This window comes from Camelus ferus, chromosome 11, assembly GCF_009834535.1.
Source record: "Camelus ferus isolate YT-003-E chromosome 11, BCGSAC_Cfer_1.0, whole genome shotgun sequence".
Taxonomy (NCBI): Eukaryota; Metazoa; Chordata; class Mammalia; order Artiodactyla; family Camelidae; genus Camelus; species Camelus ferus.
The window spans coordinates 11,048,673-11,062,022 of NC_045706.1; the positions used below are offsets into that span (position 1 = coordinate 11,048,673).

Consider the following 13,350-nt stretch of genomic DNA (forward strand, 5'->3'; position numbering starts at 1 on the left):
GAAGTGAGAAAAAAATATGGGAAAAAGTGACGTCCAGGGTTTTAAGGGGGTAAGGAAAAGAGCGGCAGCACAGCACCTCGGTTGTCTCTGTGGTGAACCAGGCAGCTGCAAAAAGTGTGAAGAGACAGAGGGCACCTGCTTCCGGAGGCCGGTCCTTCTGCCAAGCTACAGACCACCTTCACTTTCCAGCTGTAAGTCTAGCGATGGAAGGCAGACACTTGGAAGGCGAGTTTAAGAAGAAACAGGATCACTTACACCCTATTTCTTAAACTTCAGCTTTATTCCTGGAGGGGGCACACGTGCCTGGCGGTCCTGCAACACCAGGTTGATGTGTGGAGCGGATGGAGCAAGCCCCTATTCCAAATCCCTGCTCCAAAAATCCATTTAATATATTGTCATTGGATACAGGACAGGATACATCAAATACTAAACTGAGAAGAGCAGATACTACCCTCGATCTTAGCCAAAAGGCTGAGAAGCAATTAGCCCAGCAGTTTTACAACTGGGTTCCAAGGAGCCATCCGTGTTCTTCTCAAAGCCAGGGCCCAGCACGGGGAAGGGAGCAACAGGGGTCTAGCCCCAGGCTGGTCAACCACCGCAGATCTGGAAATCTGTCTTCGCATCGGGAAATCTACAGCTAAAACTGCAGGCAAGGCCCTGGACTGGGAGGCCCCAGAGATCTCCTGGGTGCTGCAGCCCCCACCCCCCAGGTGGTGTCCTCTCTCCCCTAGGGAGGGAACTGGACGAATGGTCCCTGAGGATGAGGGTCATCTCCCAGCGTACCAGGATTGCTGGAGGCCCAGACATCCATTCAGAGCGTGGCTCAAGCAGCAGGGGCCTTCCATGGGGAGCAATGTATCGCTGGGTCCTGGGGCAACCTGGAAATGACCCAGGAGCCCTGCTGCTCTCCAAACAGCACCCTAGCTCTCTAGTCATTAACAGTCCTTCAGTCAAGAAGAGATGTGAATGGGGGGAGGGTATAGCTCAAGTGGTGGAACACATGCTTAGCATGCACGAGGTCCCGGGTTCAATCTCCAGTACCTCCTCCAAATATAGACAAATAAATAAACCGAATTACCTCCTCCCTCATAAAACAAACAACCAAACAAAAAAGAAAGAAAGAAAAAAAAAGAGATGTGCTTGGAGTCCAAGGCAGGGAGCCAGGCTGGGTTCTATTAGGACAGCAGGATGGGGAAGGGTCAAGAGCAGAGACTCTGAAGTCTCTGCTTCCTCCATTCCAGCTGTGTGGCCTTGAGCAAGTTACTTAACCTCTCTGTGTCTTCAACACCTCATCTTTAAAGTGGAGATGATCTATGTGGTAGATGTGAGGATTAAGTAAGTTGTTTAAAGCCCTAAGGACAGTGTTGGGCACACAGTTAAGAGCTGTTCCCAGGAAGTTCCTTTCTTAAGTTTTCAATCTACTTCTACCCTTGGGACTTTTTTGCAGTGCTGTGGCAGGAAGTGGGAAAAGCAAGGGTACATGCTCCATTGACCCAGCTGCCCTTCCAATCCAGCTGGCCACCCAGCCAGACCCTGCCCAGGAGGGGCTCAAGCAAAGGTGGACTTTGAGTTCATCAGATTCATTGACAACAGGATGGAGATGCTATTCTGGGCACTGGGAGACAGAGGAGGGCCAAGGGATCTTAGCAGAGATGAAAAGCTGGCTCCAGGGCCAATGACAGGGAGCTCAAATCCCTGGAGGATGGGCAGGCACTTAGAAGCGAGGCACTGGCCCAAGCCACCCATATTCCATGTCCTTGGTTGCCCTGGAGATCGAAGGTTGCCTAGATGGCTAGGCAGATTCTAAGCCAGCTCCCCAAGGCTCCAGACCCCAGGGAGGGGGATCCAGCAGTCAGCCTCACTCCTAGTCCAGTGCCCTTTGCTCTAGGTCACTCTGTCTCTTTCAACAACAAGCCAGCATTTATAAAATGCATCATAGCTGGGAAATAGACAGTTAGCTTAGCAGTTTCCAAAGATGACGAAGTGGTCTTAGCCTCAAGGCACAAGGACACAATTAAATAATATTGAATCACTCAATGAAAAAAGAATTCCTTTTCCAATTTTCCTTCAAGACTCGCATCATCAAGAAGAAAGTCTCAGTGTGGCGTGACCGTCTTGCTAACATGTCTCTAATACTCGCGAATCTCACCTCAAAACAAAGAGAAAGGAGGCTCTGAGCCTTAAGTAAGCAAAAGAGTGTCCAGCTAGGATTTAATGCCAACTTCTCCAGTTATCCTTATGTACATGAAATCAATACCAGTTTCCCAGGCATTTCCTGATACAAAGTTTCCTTTTGAAACTCATTTAAGTTAAAAGATGAGTTGATTTGAAGAAAAATGTTACATTAATCATCATAAGGGTGGTATGCAGATACAGGAAAACCTGTGAAGGTGATCTGAGATTGACTGATGTCTGTGAGTCCATTTGAGCACCACTGTTATCATCCCCATATTCAGATGGTGAAACTGAGGCTCCAGGGATGCCCAGATGAAAAATGGCAGAACTGAGTTTCATGTGTTCTTGGGGACAAAGATTGAAGCCTCTGACTGCTCCAGAGGCTGAGGAGCTGTCCCCTGCCAGGAAGCCAGCATGTTTGGGCCAGCTCAGATCCTAGGCTGCTGCTCAGATCCTAGGGTGTGGTTGGGGGAGGTGCCAGTGAAGTGTGGCTGTGAGCTGGGCTGGGGGTGCTACAGAAAGAGGAACTTGGAATCATTATTATTTCCTCTCATTCAAGCTCCTTACTTTTTAAAAGGTGCATGTTTTCCGGAGAGCCAAACAAGCACTAGGAATAGATTTCTTTTGTGCAGAAACTCAAGCTGATGGGTCATTTCCCCCTTAACAAGAACAAACTTCCTGGCCTCAGCCTATTATTGTTTATGGAAACAAAGAGGCATGCATCTACGCAGGGCCCAGAGAACCATATCCTGCCAGCGGACCTCCTGCAAGCAATGGCCTCCAGGAGCTATCTGCCCTGGGGCACTTCCAGCATCCCACAGATGATGCCAAGCTGATCCATGTCAGAAGCCTGCCCCAACCCACCTGTTCCCATCATTGTCGTTAGAAATCCATGCAGGCCCTTTCAACAGGACCCTCCTCCAGGTCTGAGTTTTCCCTGGAATCCACTGATACTTCCTTGCAAAAACCACATTGAAACTGAGTGCCACCTGGCGGGGGAGGGTATAGCTCAAGTGGTAGAGCCCATGCTTAGCATGTATGAGGTCCTGGGTTCAATCTCCAGTAACTCCTCCAAGAATAAATAAATAAACCTAATTACCTCCCCCTAGCAAAAAACAAAACAAAACTGACTGCCACCTGCCGGGCCTTAGTGACAGGGGTTCGGGGGGCAGGTGGAGACCTGGCACAGTTGCTCATGGGCCCAACTGAAATGAACTCCAGCAGGATATCCTACAAATGACACTGCTGGATACTAATGGGCTCCTTTATAGCCCTGTCTCCACTATTCTAAATCAGCCTCTTCCCTTCCCAAATCTTAGGTGCCTGATCTGTAAAATGGATACACTAATAATAGCCACTTAGGGAGTTTCTAGAAAGATCCAGGAGCAAGTCATTGCAGAGCTGGACCCAGAGGGCCTAAAGAATATCATCATGTCAACCAGGAGAAGGGCTGGAATATTCGTGAAGGAACAGGCCTGGCCCCACTCTTCTAATAGGCAATGGGGCTCTGGTTCTCCAGAGGAAGAGAAATTCATGGGCCTAATGTGTCTCCATATACACCCAGTTCCTCAAACAACTAAGGCCTTCTTACAAGGGCAGACAAGACAAAGTGAAAAGAAGGCATTGAAAAACAAGTAACAAAAATGAATCCAAATGTCATCAAAATGAAAAATCTTTGTGCTTCAAAGGACACCCTCAAAAAAGTAAAAAAACAATCCACAGAATGGGAGAAAATATTTGCAAATACACATATCTGATAAAGGACATGTATCTAGAACATAAAAAGAACTCTTAGGATTCAACATCAGTAAGATAAGCAACCCAATTTAAAAATGGACAAAGGACTTGAATAGAATTTTCTCCAAAGAAGATATACAAATGGCCAATAAGCACATGAAAAGGTGATCAGCAGCATTAGTCATTAGGGAAATGCAAGTCAAAACCACCATGAGATACCACTTCACGCCTACCAGGATGAATAAAATAAAAGACAGAAAGTGCCAAGTGTCCGAGAAGATGTGGCGAGATGGGAACCTTCACCCGCCGCTAGTGGGAATGTCAAATAGTGCGACCATTTTGACATTCCTCAACTGATTAAACATCAAGTTACCACACGACCCAGTAATTCCACTCCTAAATATATACCCAAGAGAAATGAAAACATATGTCTGTGCAAAGACTTGTACGTGGATGTTCACAGTGGCATTATTCACAACAGTCCAACAGTGGAAACAACCCAAGTGTCTATCAGTTGATGAGAAGATAGATAAAATGTGGTTTATCCATTAAATGGCATATTATCCAACCCTAAAAAGGAATGAAATACTCATACAAGCTACAACATGGAAGAACCTTGAAAACATGCTAAGTGAAAAAAATCAGGCACAAAAGTCCACATATTGTACGATTCTATTCACAGTAAATGTCCAGAATAGGTAAATCCATAGAGACAGAAAGCAGATTAGTGGTTGCCTGGGGCGGGAAGAAAGGGAATAGGGAGTATGGGGTTTCTATTTGGGGTGATAAAATGCCCTGGAACCAGACAGTGGTAAGAGTTGCACAATTCTGAATATTTTAAAAACCACTGAACTGTGCAATTGAAAAGGGTGAATTTCATGGTATATGTGAATTATATCTCCATAAAGCTAGTGTTTTAAAAATGAAGTCTGTAGTGGTGAATGGTATATAATACTGTTAGCAGGATCATCTAGTATTATTATTATTATAATTCCTGGCCCACCCAGTTCAGAGCAACCTTGCCCCCCAAACACCTGCCACCTGTATCACTTTTGATCTGGAGGCACCTGGAAGGTGAGCTGCCCAGATCTCTACAGAGCCTGGCACACATGTGTGACTCCAGTTTCCGGGCAGCTTCTTCAAGCTGACAAGCCTAAGAACATGCCATAGGCTGTCTCACCAGCACTAGAGATTAGCCAGCCATACAGACAATGTTTCCAGCCTGGGGGCTGGGGCAACGTAGGGAGGAAACAATATTCCATATGCTCCCCTGAATCCCCTAGCCTTCTTTGCTGGCCAATGGACTGGGAGAGAAAGTCATGTGTCACATCAGGGCCAAGGCAGTTACAGCTCGTCTGCCTCCTTCACTCCTCTCTTCCCTTTGGTGGTGGAGACACAAAAGCAGCCAGAACCCCTGGTCTTTACGCAGAAGAGACCCAGTCAGATGGTGCATGAGAAAGACAGAAACGTCTGGTGTGTGAAGCCCCTGAGACTTGGGGTTTGTTTGTTGTGGCAGCTAGCATTAATCATCCTGACTAATGCATTGCCTTTTAATGAGTCCAGCCTCTCTGGCCAGCCCTCTGAGGCTGGGGGCCCTCCTGACCCTCCTTGGCCTCTCACAACTCCACAGCTGGAGTTCATGTCTGGATGATTTCCTCATTCAATGGCCTGATTTTGGAAGCACAGACACAGGACGGGAAAGTCAGATGAGAGCCACTGCCAGGGGACTGTCTCATGTGTACCAGCTCCTGGGCTCTGTTCTTGTGGTATTTATGACTCTCACCACTACCCAACCCACTTGACAGAAGAGCAGCCGGAGGTACTGGGAGTACTTAAGTCACTTTCCTAAGGCCACTCAGCTAAAAGAGGCCAAGTCTGGCTTCCAATCCAGGTCTACCTGGTTCTAAAACTCACCTTCTCACAGCTGCCTTTGTATTAGATCTCTGCAGCTTTCAGCCCATTCCAAAGCTCACCCTGGGCTGGGGTCCTCTCACCACCCCCAGAGCAAAGCTGGCCGTGTATGGGCAACTGACACAGGATTCTGGGCAGCATCCAATACGCGGACTCTGCCTCTTGAGATGGATGCCTTCAAGTCAGGGTTTGAAGAGCATCTTCCTACAGGAAGTGAGAATTTGGCTCCGGGCATAAGCTTTGACTTTGAGCAGGGACTTTTCAGCCAGACTCCCAGCAAACACACTCTGTCAGACATCAGGGGACACAAGCCAACCCAGTATCAGCTCCCCAGAAAGAGACCTGAGGTGACAGATGGGAGAGGCCCACACAGGGAAGATTCCCGGAGCTCCCTCACTGTCAAGCCAAACTCGCAATGAATGAGAGCCACGTGTCCAGCACTGCGCGGGGGCAGGGGACACAGAGAGAGGTCAGATGCCATCATCTCTGCCCAGTGAGCTGATAACCCAGCCACCCACAGCCACGGCCCTCATCCTATGCACTGCCTTCCTTGGGGACACCTGCACCCACTCAGTAACTCAAGATAGACACAGGGAGTCACTTGGGTTCCCCTTGCCCCCTCTCTCCACACCCCACACTTGCCACTCCCTGAAAGCAACTTCCTCCTAACCTTTCCCAAGGCCCGAGGGCCTCCCCAGCCCCACGGCTGCTGCTGAGCCCCACGGATGGTCTTCTGCCTCCAGCCCACCCCTCTCCCCTTTCTCCTCTACGTGGCAGGAAAGACCATCCTAACCTGGGAATGGCATTCAGAGGCCTAGGGGGGCCCCCTGCCCTTAGGACGGTGTCAAACTCCCCACCATGGTTTTCCAGGCCCTGATGCTCAGAGAGCCCCTGTCCCCCTACCTTTTCACTCCTGTTGACACTGACCTCCCTCCCCATCCCCTTTCCCACCTCTGCACCAAAGTCTCTCACCCTCAGCACTATTAGCACTTCAGGACAGATAATTCTTTGCTGTGGGGGCCGTCCTGTGCATTGTAGGTGGATCCACAGCATCCCTGCTCCATATCCATTAGATGCCAATAACACATCCCCCCAGTTCTGACAACCAAAGATATTTCAAGACATTACCAAATGTTCCCTGGTGGTGCAAAATGTCCCCAGGTGAGAACCACTGCCCTATGCCTTTGCACACGAAAGGCCTTTCTCCTTTCCTTTCATTGGTACCTGGCTTCTCCATCACCATCATGTTAAAATTTGATTCAGCTGCATCCACTCCCAGAAGTCTCCCTGGCTCAGCCAGGCTGGATTGAGACAGCTTCTCTGGACCCCTCTCACCTCCCTGTGCACAGTCCCCCACTGCTCCTGTCACACTGCCCTCGACCCATCTGTTGACGTGCTGTCACCCACCTCTGTAAGGCGGGCTCCTCAGAACACCCCATGGGGCATGGAAGCACTGACCCCGTGGACCTGCAGAGGATAACAGAGCAGCGTGCTCAGAGACCACCCAGGTAGGAGTGATGGCTTCTGACCAGAGGCAGAAGAGGCTCTATGCAGCTGGAACAGAGACATAGAGGGAGAAAGACAGAGTAGGGGCAGCGCCTTCCAGGTGAGAGGCCTTGCAGGGAACAGCCTGGACAAAGGTGATGAGGTGTGGACGTCAAGATGAGACTGGGAAATGGCGTGGCTGGAGCCCAGAGAGGGCTGTGGGGAAAGGATGTTGGAGCAGAACGAGGCCAGGTCGTGAAGACACTTGGATGTGTTCTGCAGACCAAGATGTATTCAGCAGGAGGTGAAATTTAAAAAAAAAAAGTTTGGGAAATGCCTTGTTAGCAATTAAACAGGTTTCCTTTTTTTTTTTTTTAAATACCTTTATTGTGGTACAATTCCTGTACAGTAAACTACACATATTTCAGGTGCATAATTTGATGAATTTTGATAGATGCATACACCAATGAAACCACCACCACAAGGTAAACAGGTTTCTTTATTGCAGGACTTCTCAGAGCCTTTAATATGCTCACAAAGTGGGTGAATCTTTATAAAGGAGAGATGTGGCGAGCAGTGTTGCCCACAAGTAATTGGCTACAGACGGGTTGTTCTCACAGAGATTGTCAAATGATCAGTGTCCCACAGTCCACCGTTCGGGAAATGCTGCTTGGAACCAAGACACATGAGCTGGACTTTGAGGAGGGGTGCGAGGTAAAGACTATCTGGCTTTGGGGACAGTCGCTCTGAGTTGTCCAAAGGCTTCAGAGCCAGTGCTGGGGCCTCGGCCACTCGGCGCCGCTCCCAGCCCCTCACTCCCCAGCACCTGCGGCATCTGCAGCACTGAGAAGTCAAACCAGCTCCTGAGAGAGTGACTGCAGGAAGGACTGGGGAGGCAGCACAGAATTTATTGTAGGAAAACAGTCGGCCCACGGGACCACTTCGGCCACCTCCCCCAGGCCCCTGGGCCATAACATATGGTGTGGTTTAGATTTTAAAAATTGAGGAGTACTTAAGGAAAAAATGTTGGCAGGCTGTGAGGCACTTGTAAAACCATCTGAGCTGATGGGGAGGCTGGGCCCCATCCCTCCAGGAGATGGAGGCAGAGCTGAGCAGGGGTGGGGAGGTCTGGAGGGCCCAGACTGGGGTCTGCGAACAGAGGCTTCTGGTCGAGGTTGGCTAGTAGGGGAGAGAGGGAAGCAGCCCCCTTCAGCAGCCCTCGGATAGGCCGAAAGAGCCAGCAAGGCCGGGCAAAGAAGCCACCTCGTCCTCACACTGCAGAAGCCAGGCCAGCGCCAAGGCCAGGGCAGCAGGAGGGCAGTCGGGGGACGGGCGGGGTGGGAAACAGTGCACCACATGGGAGAGGCCAAGGGCTCCGGGATCACCCCGACCTGGGCTCAACTCCCGCCTGTGTGACCTGGGACAGCGACAGCCCCTCCTGAGCCTCCCCGTCCTCATATGTAAGTTGGAGCCAATAGAATCACATCACACAGTGACAGCAAGACTAAGTGAGATGGTGCCTGGACACAGTGGGTCCTCAGCACGTGTTAGCCGCCATTGTTTGAAGGGAACCCAAGCAGGTGGGCAGCCGGAAAGGGGGCACGAATGAGCGCTACACGGACAAAGCCGAGCCACTGCAGGAACCGCCCTCGCCAAGGGCAGCGGAATCGTCTCTTAGCTGCGTGGCCGTGGCAGGTCACTCCCTGCTCTGGGTCCCAGCAGCTGCCCGTAAACAGGCTGGGACCCCACATCTCACAGAGGCTGGGACCATCACAGATAACGTCTAGCTGGTGTCTGGCTGGCTGCAGGCACTCAGCGGTGAGCTGCTCTCATCCCCCAGAGGATTTACACCCTCAGGCCTGCTATGCCCAGGGAGCTTGCCCTGTGTCAAGAGGTGGCCAAGAGACCAAAAATATCCACTTGCAGCCTCATCGTTGCATCAGGGGCTGCGTCTGTGGGTGATCAGGGACCCTGCTCAGACATGTCTCCTCCTTGACCATTTTCAGCCTTTCACCGACGCCAACAAGCCCACATCTGGAACAAAGCGAGGCCATGCTGCCTGGCGACCCTGCAGACGGAGCGAGCAGCTGGGTCCACACCTCATACAGAGCCCTGTCCAGCGTCTGGAGGCATTTATCGACATGAATCCTCTCGCTTCTGAAAAGTGCAAAGGCACTGGGAGCGCGAGCCACTCCATTAAGAGACAGGTATGACTACCAGGGAAGCGGAAGGAGAGGAAACAGCAACGAGAGTGAGAGAATGACAGCTGGGGTGGGGCTCAGCAGGAGAAGGAGGAAGTGACGCAGGAGGCACCTCTGGGGTGAGGCTGGGCTGGTCCCCATGGAGATGGCCACTGGCCGCCCGCAGGTGCTGGAGGCGAGCACACCTGCTCCAGGCAAGGACTCAGTGTGGCCCGAGCCGCCCTCCTCACGTGCTCAGGCCCCTGGGACCTCCCAACCATCCAAGGGGGCAGCGAGGGTGTGAGGTGGGACCAGAGCTGCCAAGGACCCCCGCAACCCTTGCTGAGAAGGATGAGAAGGTGCGGCTTACCCGTTTCAAGGGACTTCCATGTCGTGGGAATAAAATGTATAAAACTACAAAGAGACTGTCCATACGTGCAGGGGAGAGGAGGAGGCCTGGTTGTAAACTTAGAAGGAGCTACTGTGGGTTTGAGGTCCTCAGGTCACCCCGGATGCCTTCACCGGAGGGTGGCAGGCTGTCAGCAGCCCACCTGCTGCTGGAGGAGCTGCTGTAAGGGCCCTGGATTCCTTCTGTCCATAGTCCTACCTCATCTCTTGAGTGGAAGTCAATCTATAGCATCCACGTTTACCTGCGTTAGGCGTCAGTACTGTCATGCGTGGACACAGCCACGGGGGTGCCCCTGAGGTGGGCTCAGGGTAGCCCTTGCCCTTCAGCACACTCAGAACACCTCAGAATACTCTGCATTCTGTTCTATGCCCAACTCACATGGCCTCTGCCAACACAGCTTCAGCCAGCCCCATCCCTTCCTGATTCCCCGGACCCTCCCCTCACAGCAGCCTCTCCGACCCACCCCTGCTGTGCTCTTCTGGGCACCCCGACCCCTGCCACTGCAGGGCCTCCAGCTATCCTGTCGCCAATGCTTGGGTGTGAGCAGGGGGCAGCACAGGGCCCTTGGAGGGGCTGCATCCCTAAGAAGCAGGCCTCCCACCCTTGGCCTGGCCTTGGCCTGGCCCACCTGCCTCAGCCCTGCCAGGCTTGGGTGCCCTCTGGGGGAGGAGGAGAATTCTGGATCTGGTGACCAATGGCAGCCGTCGGCCAGGTGCTCCCCACACGGCCTGGCACAGATCTGGGTCCATATTCCTGGGTAAGTCCTCCCATTCCTCCTGCTGTGGGGTTTGGGGGCCTCTTACCTTTGGGGTGAGGTACTTGGTCATAATTTCCTTCCCTTTTTTCCCCAGCTTTTCATCTGGAGTAACTTCATATTCTGCCTAAAACAGAAGGAAAAGAACAATAATAGGTTTGCTGACGAGCTTCTTATAGTCAGAGAACCTTAGAGGCCCCTGGAGAGGACTCCCTGGAGGTCACCTGACCAATGCCCTCCTTCTGCAGGGCAGGAAGCTGAGGCCCAGAGAGGGGAGGAGACCTGATGCCCAGTCCAGCCTGCCCTGCCCCATCCTGGACTCTGGCTTAGAACAGCACGTCTTCTCTTGGGCAGTGCGTTGGAATCACTGGGGAGAAAATGCTGTGCTCTGGCCCCACCCTACACCAGCGGGGTCAGACCCTCTGGCGATGGGGGCTGAGCACCCAGGCAGCTGGGGTTGAGAATCACCAACTTAGATAAAGCAAAGGACTCCACTGGAAAACAGAGCCACCAAACGAGAAGGCCCCGGAGAGGCTGCCTGAGGTCACTCAGACCTTACAAACTGCGGGACCTTGGACAGTTTCCACTGTCCATATACAATGCAGATGGAAAAAGCACCTACATGGAAGGCAACTGTGCAGTGAGAATGTGATAAAGCCAGGCACATGGTAACTACTCAATTAACAGTGGCCATAATTATCACCATTGTTACTACTGCGCTGTCCAAGAGAAGACAATCATACGGATGCTGTATCTTTTACAGCTTTTCAGCTTATAAAGTGAACATATGGAGATTTTTCAGATGCTCATCTGAACCTCAAAAAGAGCCCAGGTAGTGATGTGAGAGAGCAGGAGCTGCTGGCATAACCCTTCATCACATATGGAGAGTGGGAGGTTCAGTAAGTTGCCCAGGGTCATTCAGGGGGAGGTGGCAGGGCTGGGACTTGGACCTCTAAGCCTGAAGCTCTTTCTCAACAACACCAAGGAATTTAGGATCCAGATCGCTGGCCAAGCCAGTGGGATCCAGGGGCTAAAGAAGTGAAACCTTGTAAGACAAGACCGTTGTATTTTCCTTGAGCCAAGAGGGGCTCCCTCACTCACATCTGATCCACTTGCCAAGTGGATAAAAGGCCTCAAGGTAAGGAAAAGCCTGGGTGAGCCTGCCTTTCTCATTTAAACAAGGGAACTAATTGCAAATTGTTTATAACCATTTCAAAATCCACCACCCAAGGATTTGTCAGCCTCGGTCCAAAAGTACAGCTATTTCAAAAGAGGAAATGACATCAGCACAAACGGACTGGAACTCCCTCCCAAGCCCTCTCACTGTGGAGTCAGACCCCCCAGCCCTCCTGGTCTGGCTCAAGGCAACCTCTCAACCCAGAGTCTAGGGTCCAATTTCTCCCCAGATCAGCCCGGAAGACCCTCCCAGGCTGGGGCTGCATCACTAAAGGGCCTGGGGGTTCTAGGACACAACTGCCCACCCGTTTTCCAGGGTGAGGAGAGAAGCTCCCGGTGTCCAGCTGCCCTGGAAACCCCGCCTGGTGATCTGGCACCACGGGAAGGTACCCAGACTGTTTTGCAGGGCCCAGGCCACAGGCAAATGGCCGACCACCTTTTGGGGTAACTCAGTCCCATGCAGAACCCTGGATTCGCACTGTCCCAAAATACATCTGTAAAGGCGGCTCTATTTAACCAACTGGAGGCCTGAGGCTCACTGATCAGCCTCAGTAACCAGCTGAAAATATTATTGCTCTGGGTACTAAAACCCACGTTAAAAAAAAATAACATCACTTTCAGGTCAGCTGCCTCCCAGCAGAGGCCGGGCTGGGCAGCTGGGCGCCACAGTTCCACAGGGAGGCAGCCGGGAGCACGCGGGGACAGGCATCCCCAGCCCGGGATCAAAAGGCCTTTCTTTGAGAGTCCATGTCAGGTCACCACCACTTGAAGAGCATTTGTGTTGGGAGGCAGAAAACCAACAGAAGGCTTTCAGCTGGGCTTTCCACACTGATTAAGTCACCTGGAGTGACAGGCCATGTCTCCACGGTGACCCCCGCGAGGGGCTCATGGGGTACCCGTCCTGAGAGGCCACCTACAGAGAGAAGGCACAAGGGTGGCTCGGCTGTGCGGGCAGAGCTCAGGCAGATCACACGACCCAAGGCGGGGGGACCACCCGGGAACCCACTGCTATGGGAACACCCTTGCCCAGGTAGCGGGCAAAAGCTGCTGAAATCAGCTTAAACCAGAAAACATAAGCAGCAAATAAGAGGTTGCATTGGGCCAACAGCCGAGAATTTTACAATTAGGGTTGGCTCTGGAAATGGCAGCTAGACAACGATTTCAATGAACAGAGAGGTAAACCACATGCAGGGGTGCCCCCACGATCTACCCCCCATAAGAGCTCCCCACAACCAGAGAGGGTGGTGGGCTTGGCCCCTCCGCCAACAGAGGGGCACACACTGCCCTCCCTGCTGTACTGCCCATTTGAAACCTCCTCGTGCCCAGAGCTCAACCCCAATAGCCAGCGCCAACGAGCTCCTATGCCAATCCACTCAGAGGGTATTTCTCTTCCCCAGATAGATCCACAGTGCCAACCGGGGGAGGCATTTAACGAGCCTTCTCTTTACACTGTGACTTATGCCAAACACAGGAAAGGCCTCTGGGGAGGAGATGCTGTAACACAAAGAGCAAAACACTACATT

The 13,350-nt window shown here is 51.9% G+C and overlaps 1 protein-coding gene and 1 non-coding gene across 4 annotated transcripts in view; both read right to left on the reverse strand.

Moving 5' to 3' along the window:
- GRK5 (G protein-coupled receptor kinase 5) overlaps positions 1–13,350 on the reverse strand; it is a 203,128-nt gene that overhangs the window by 40,242 nt on the left and 149,536 nt on the right. For 2 of the 3 annotated variants that reach the window (XM_032490788.1, XM_032490789.1), the window contains one exon: positions 10,701–10,778. The exons of the other annotated variant lie outside the window; for it this stretch is intronic. In XM_032490788.1, the coding sequence (XP_032346679.1) occupies positions 10,701–10,778 (78 nt within the window). The remainder of the gene's footprint in view (positions 1–10,700; positions 10,779–13,350) is intronic. 3 annotated transcript variants of the gene reach the window in all.
- Positions 289–483, reverse strand: LOC116667391. Its single transcript, XR_004324279.1, has one exon. It is a non-coding gene; the product is annotated as a U2 spliceosomal RNA (small nuclear RNA).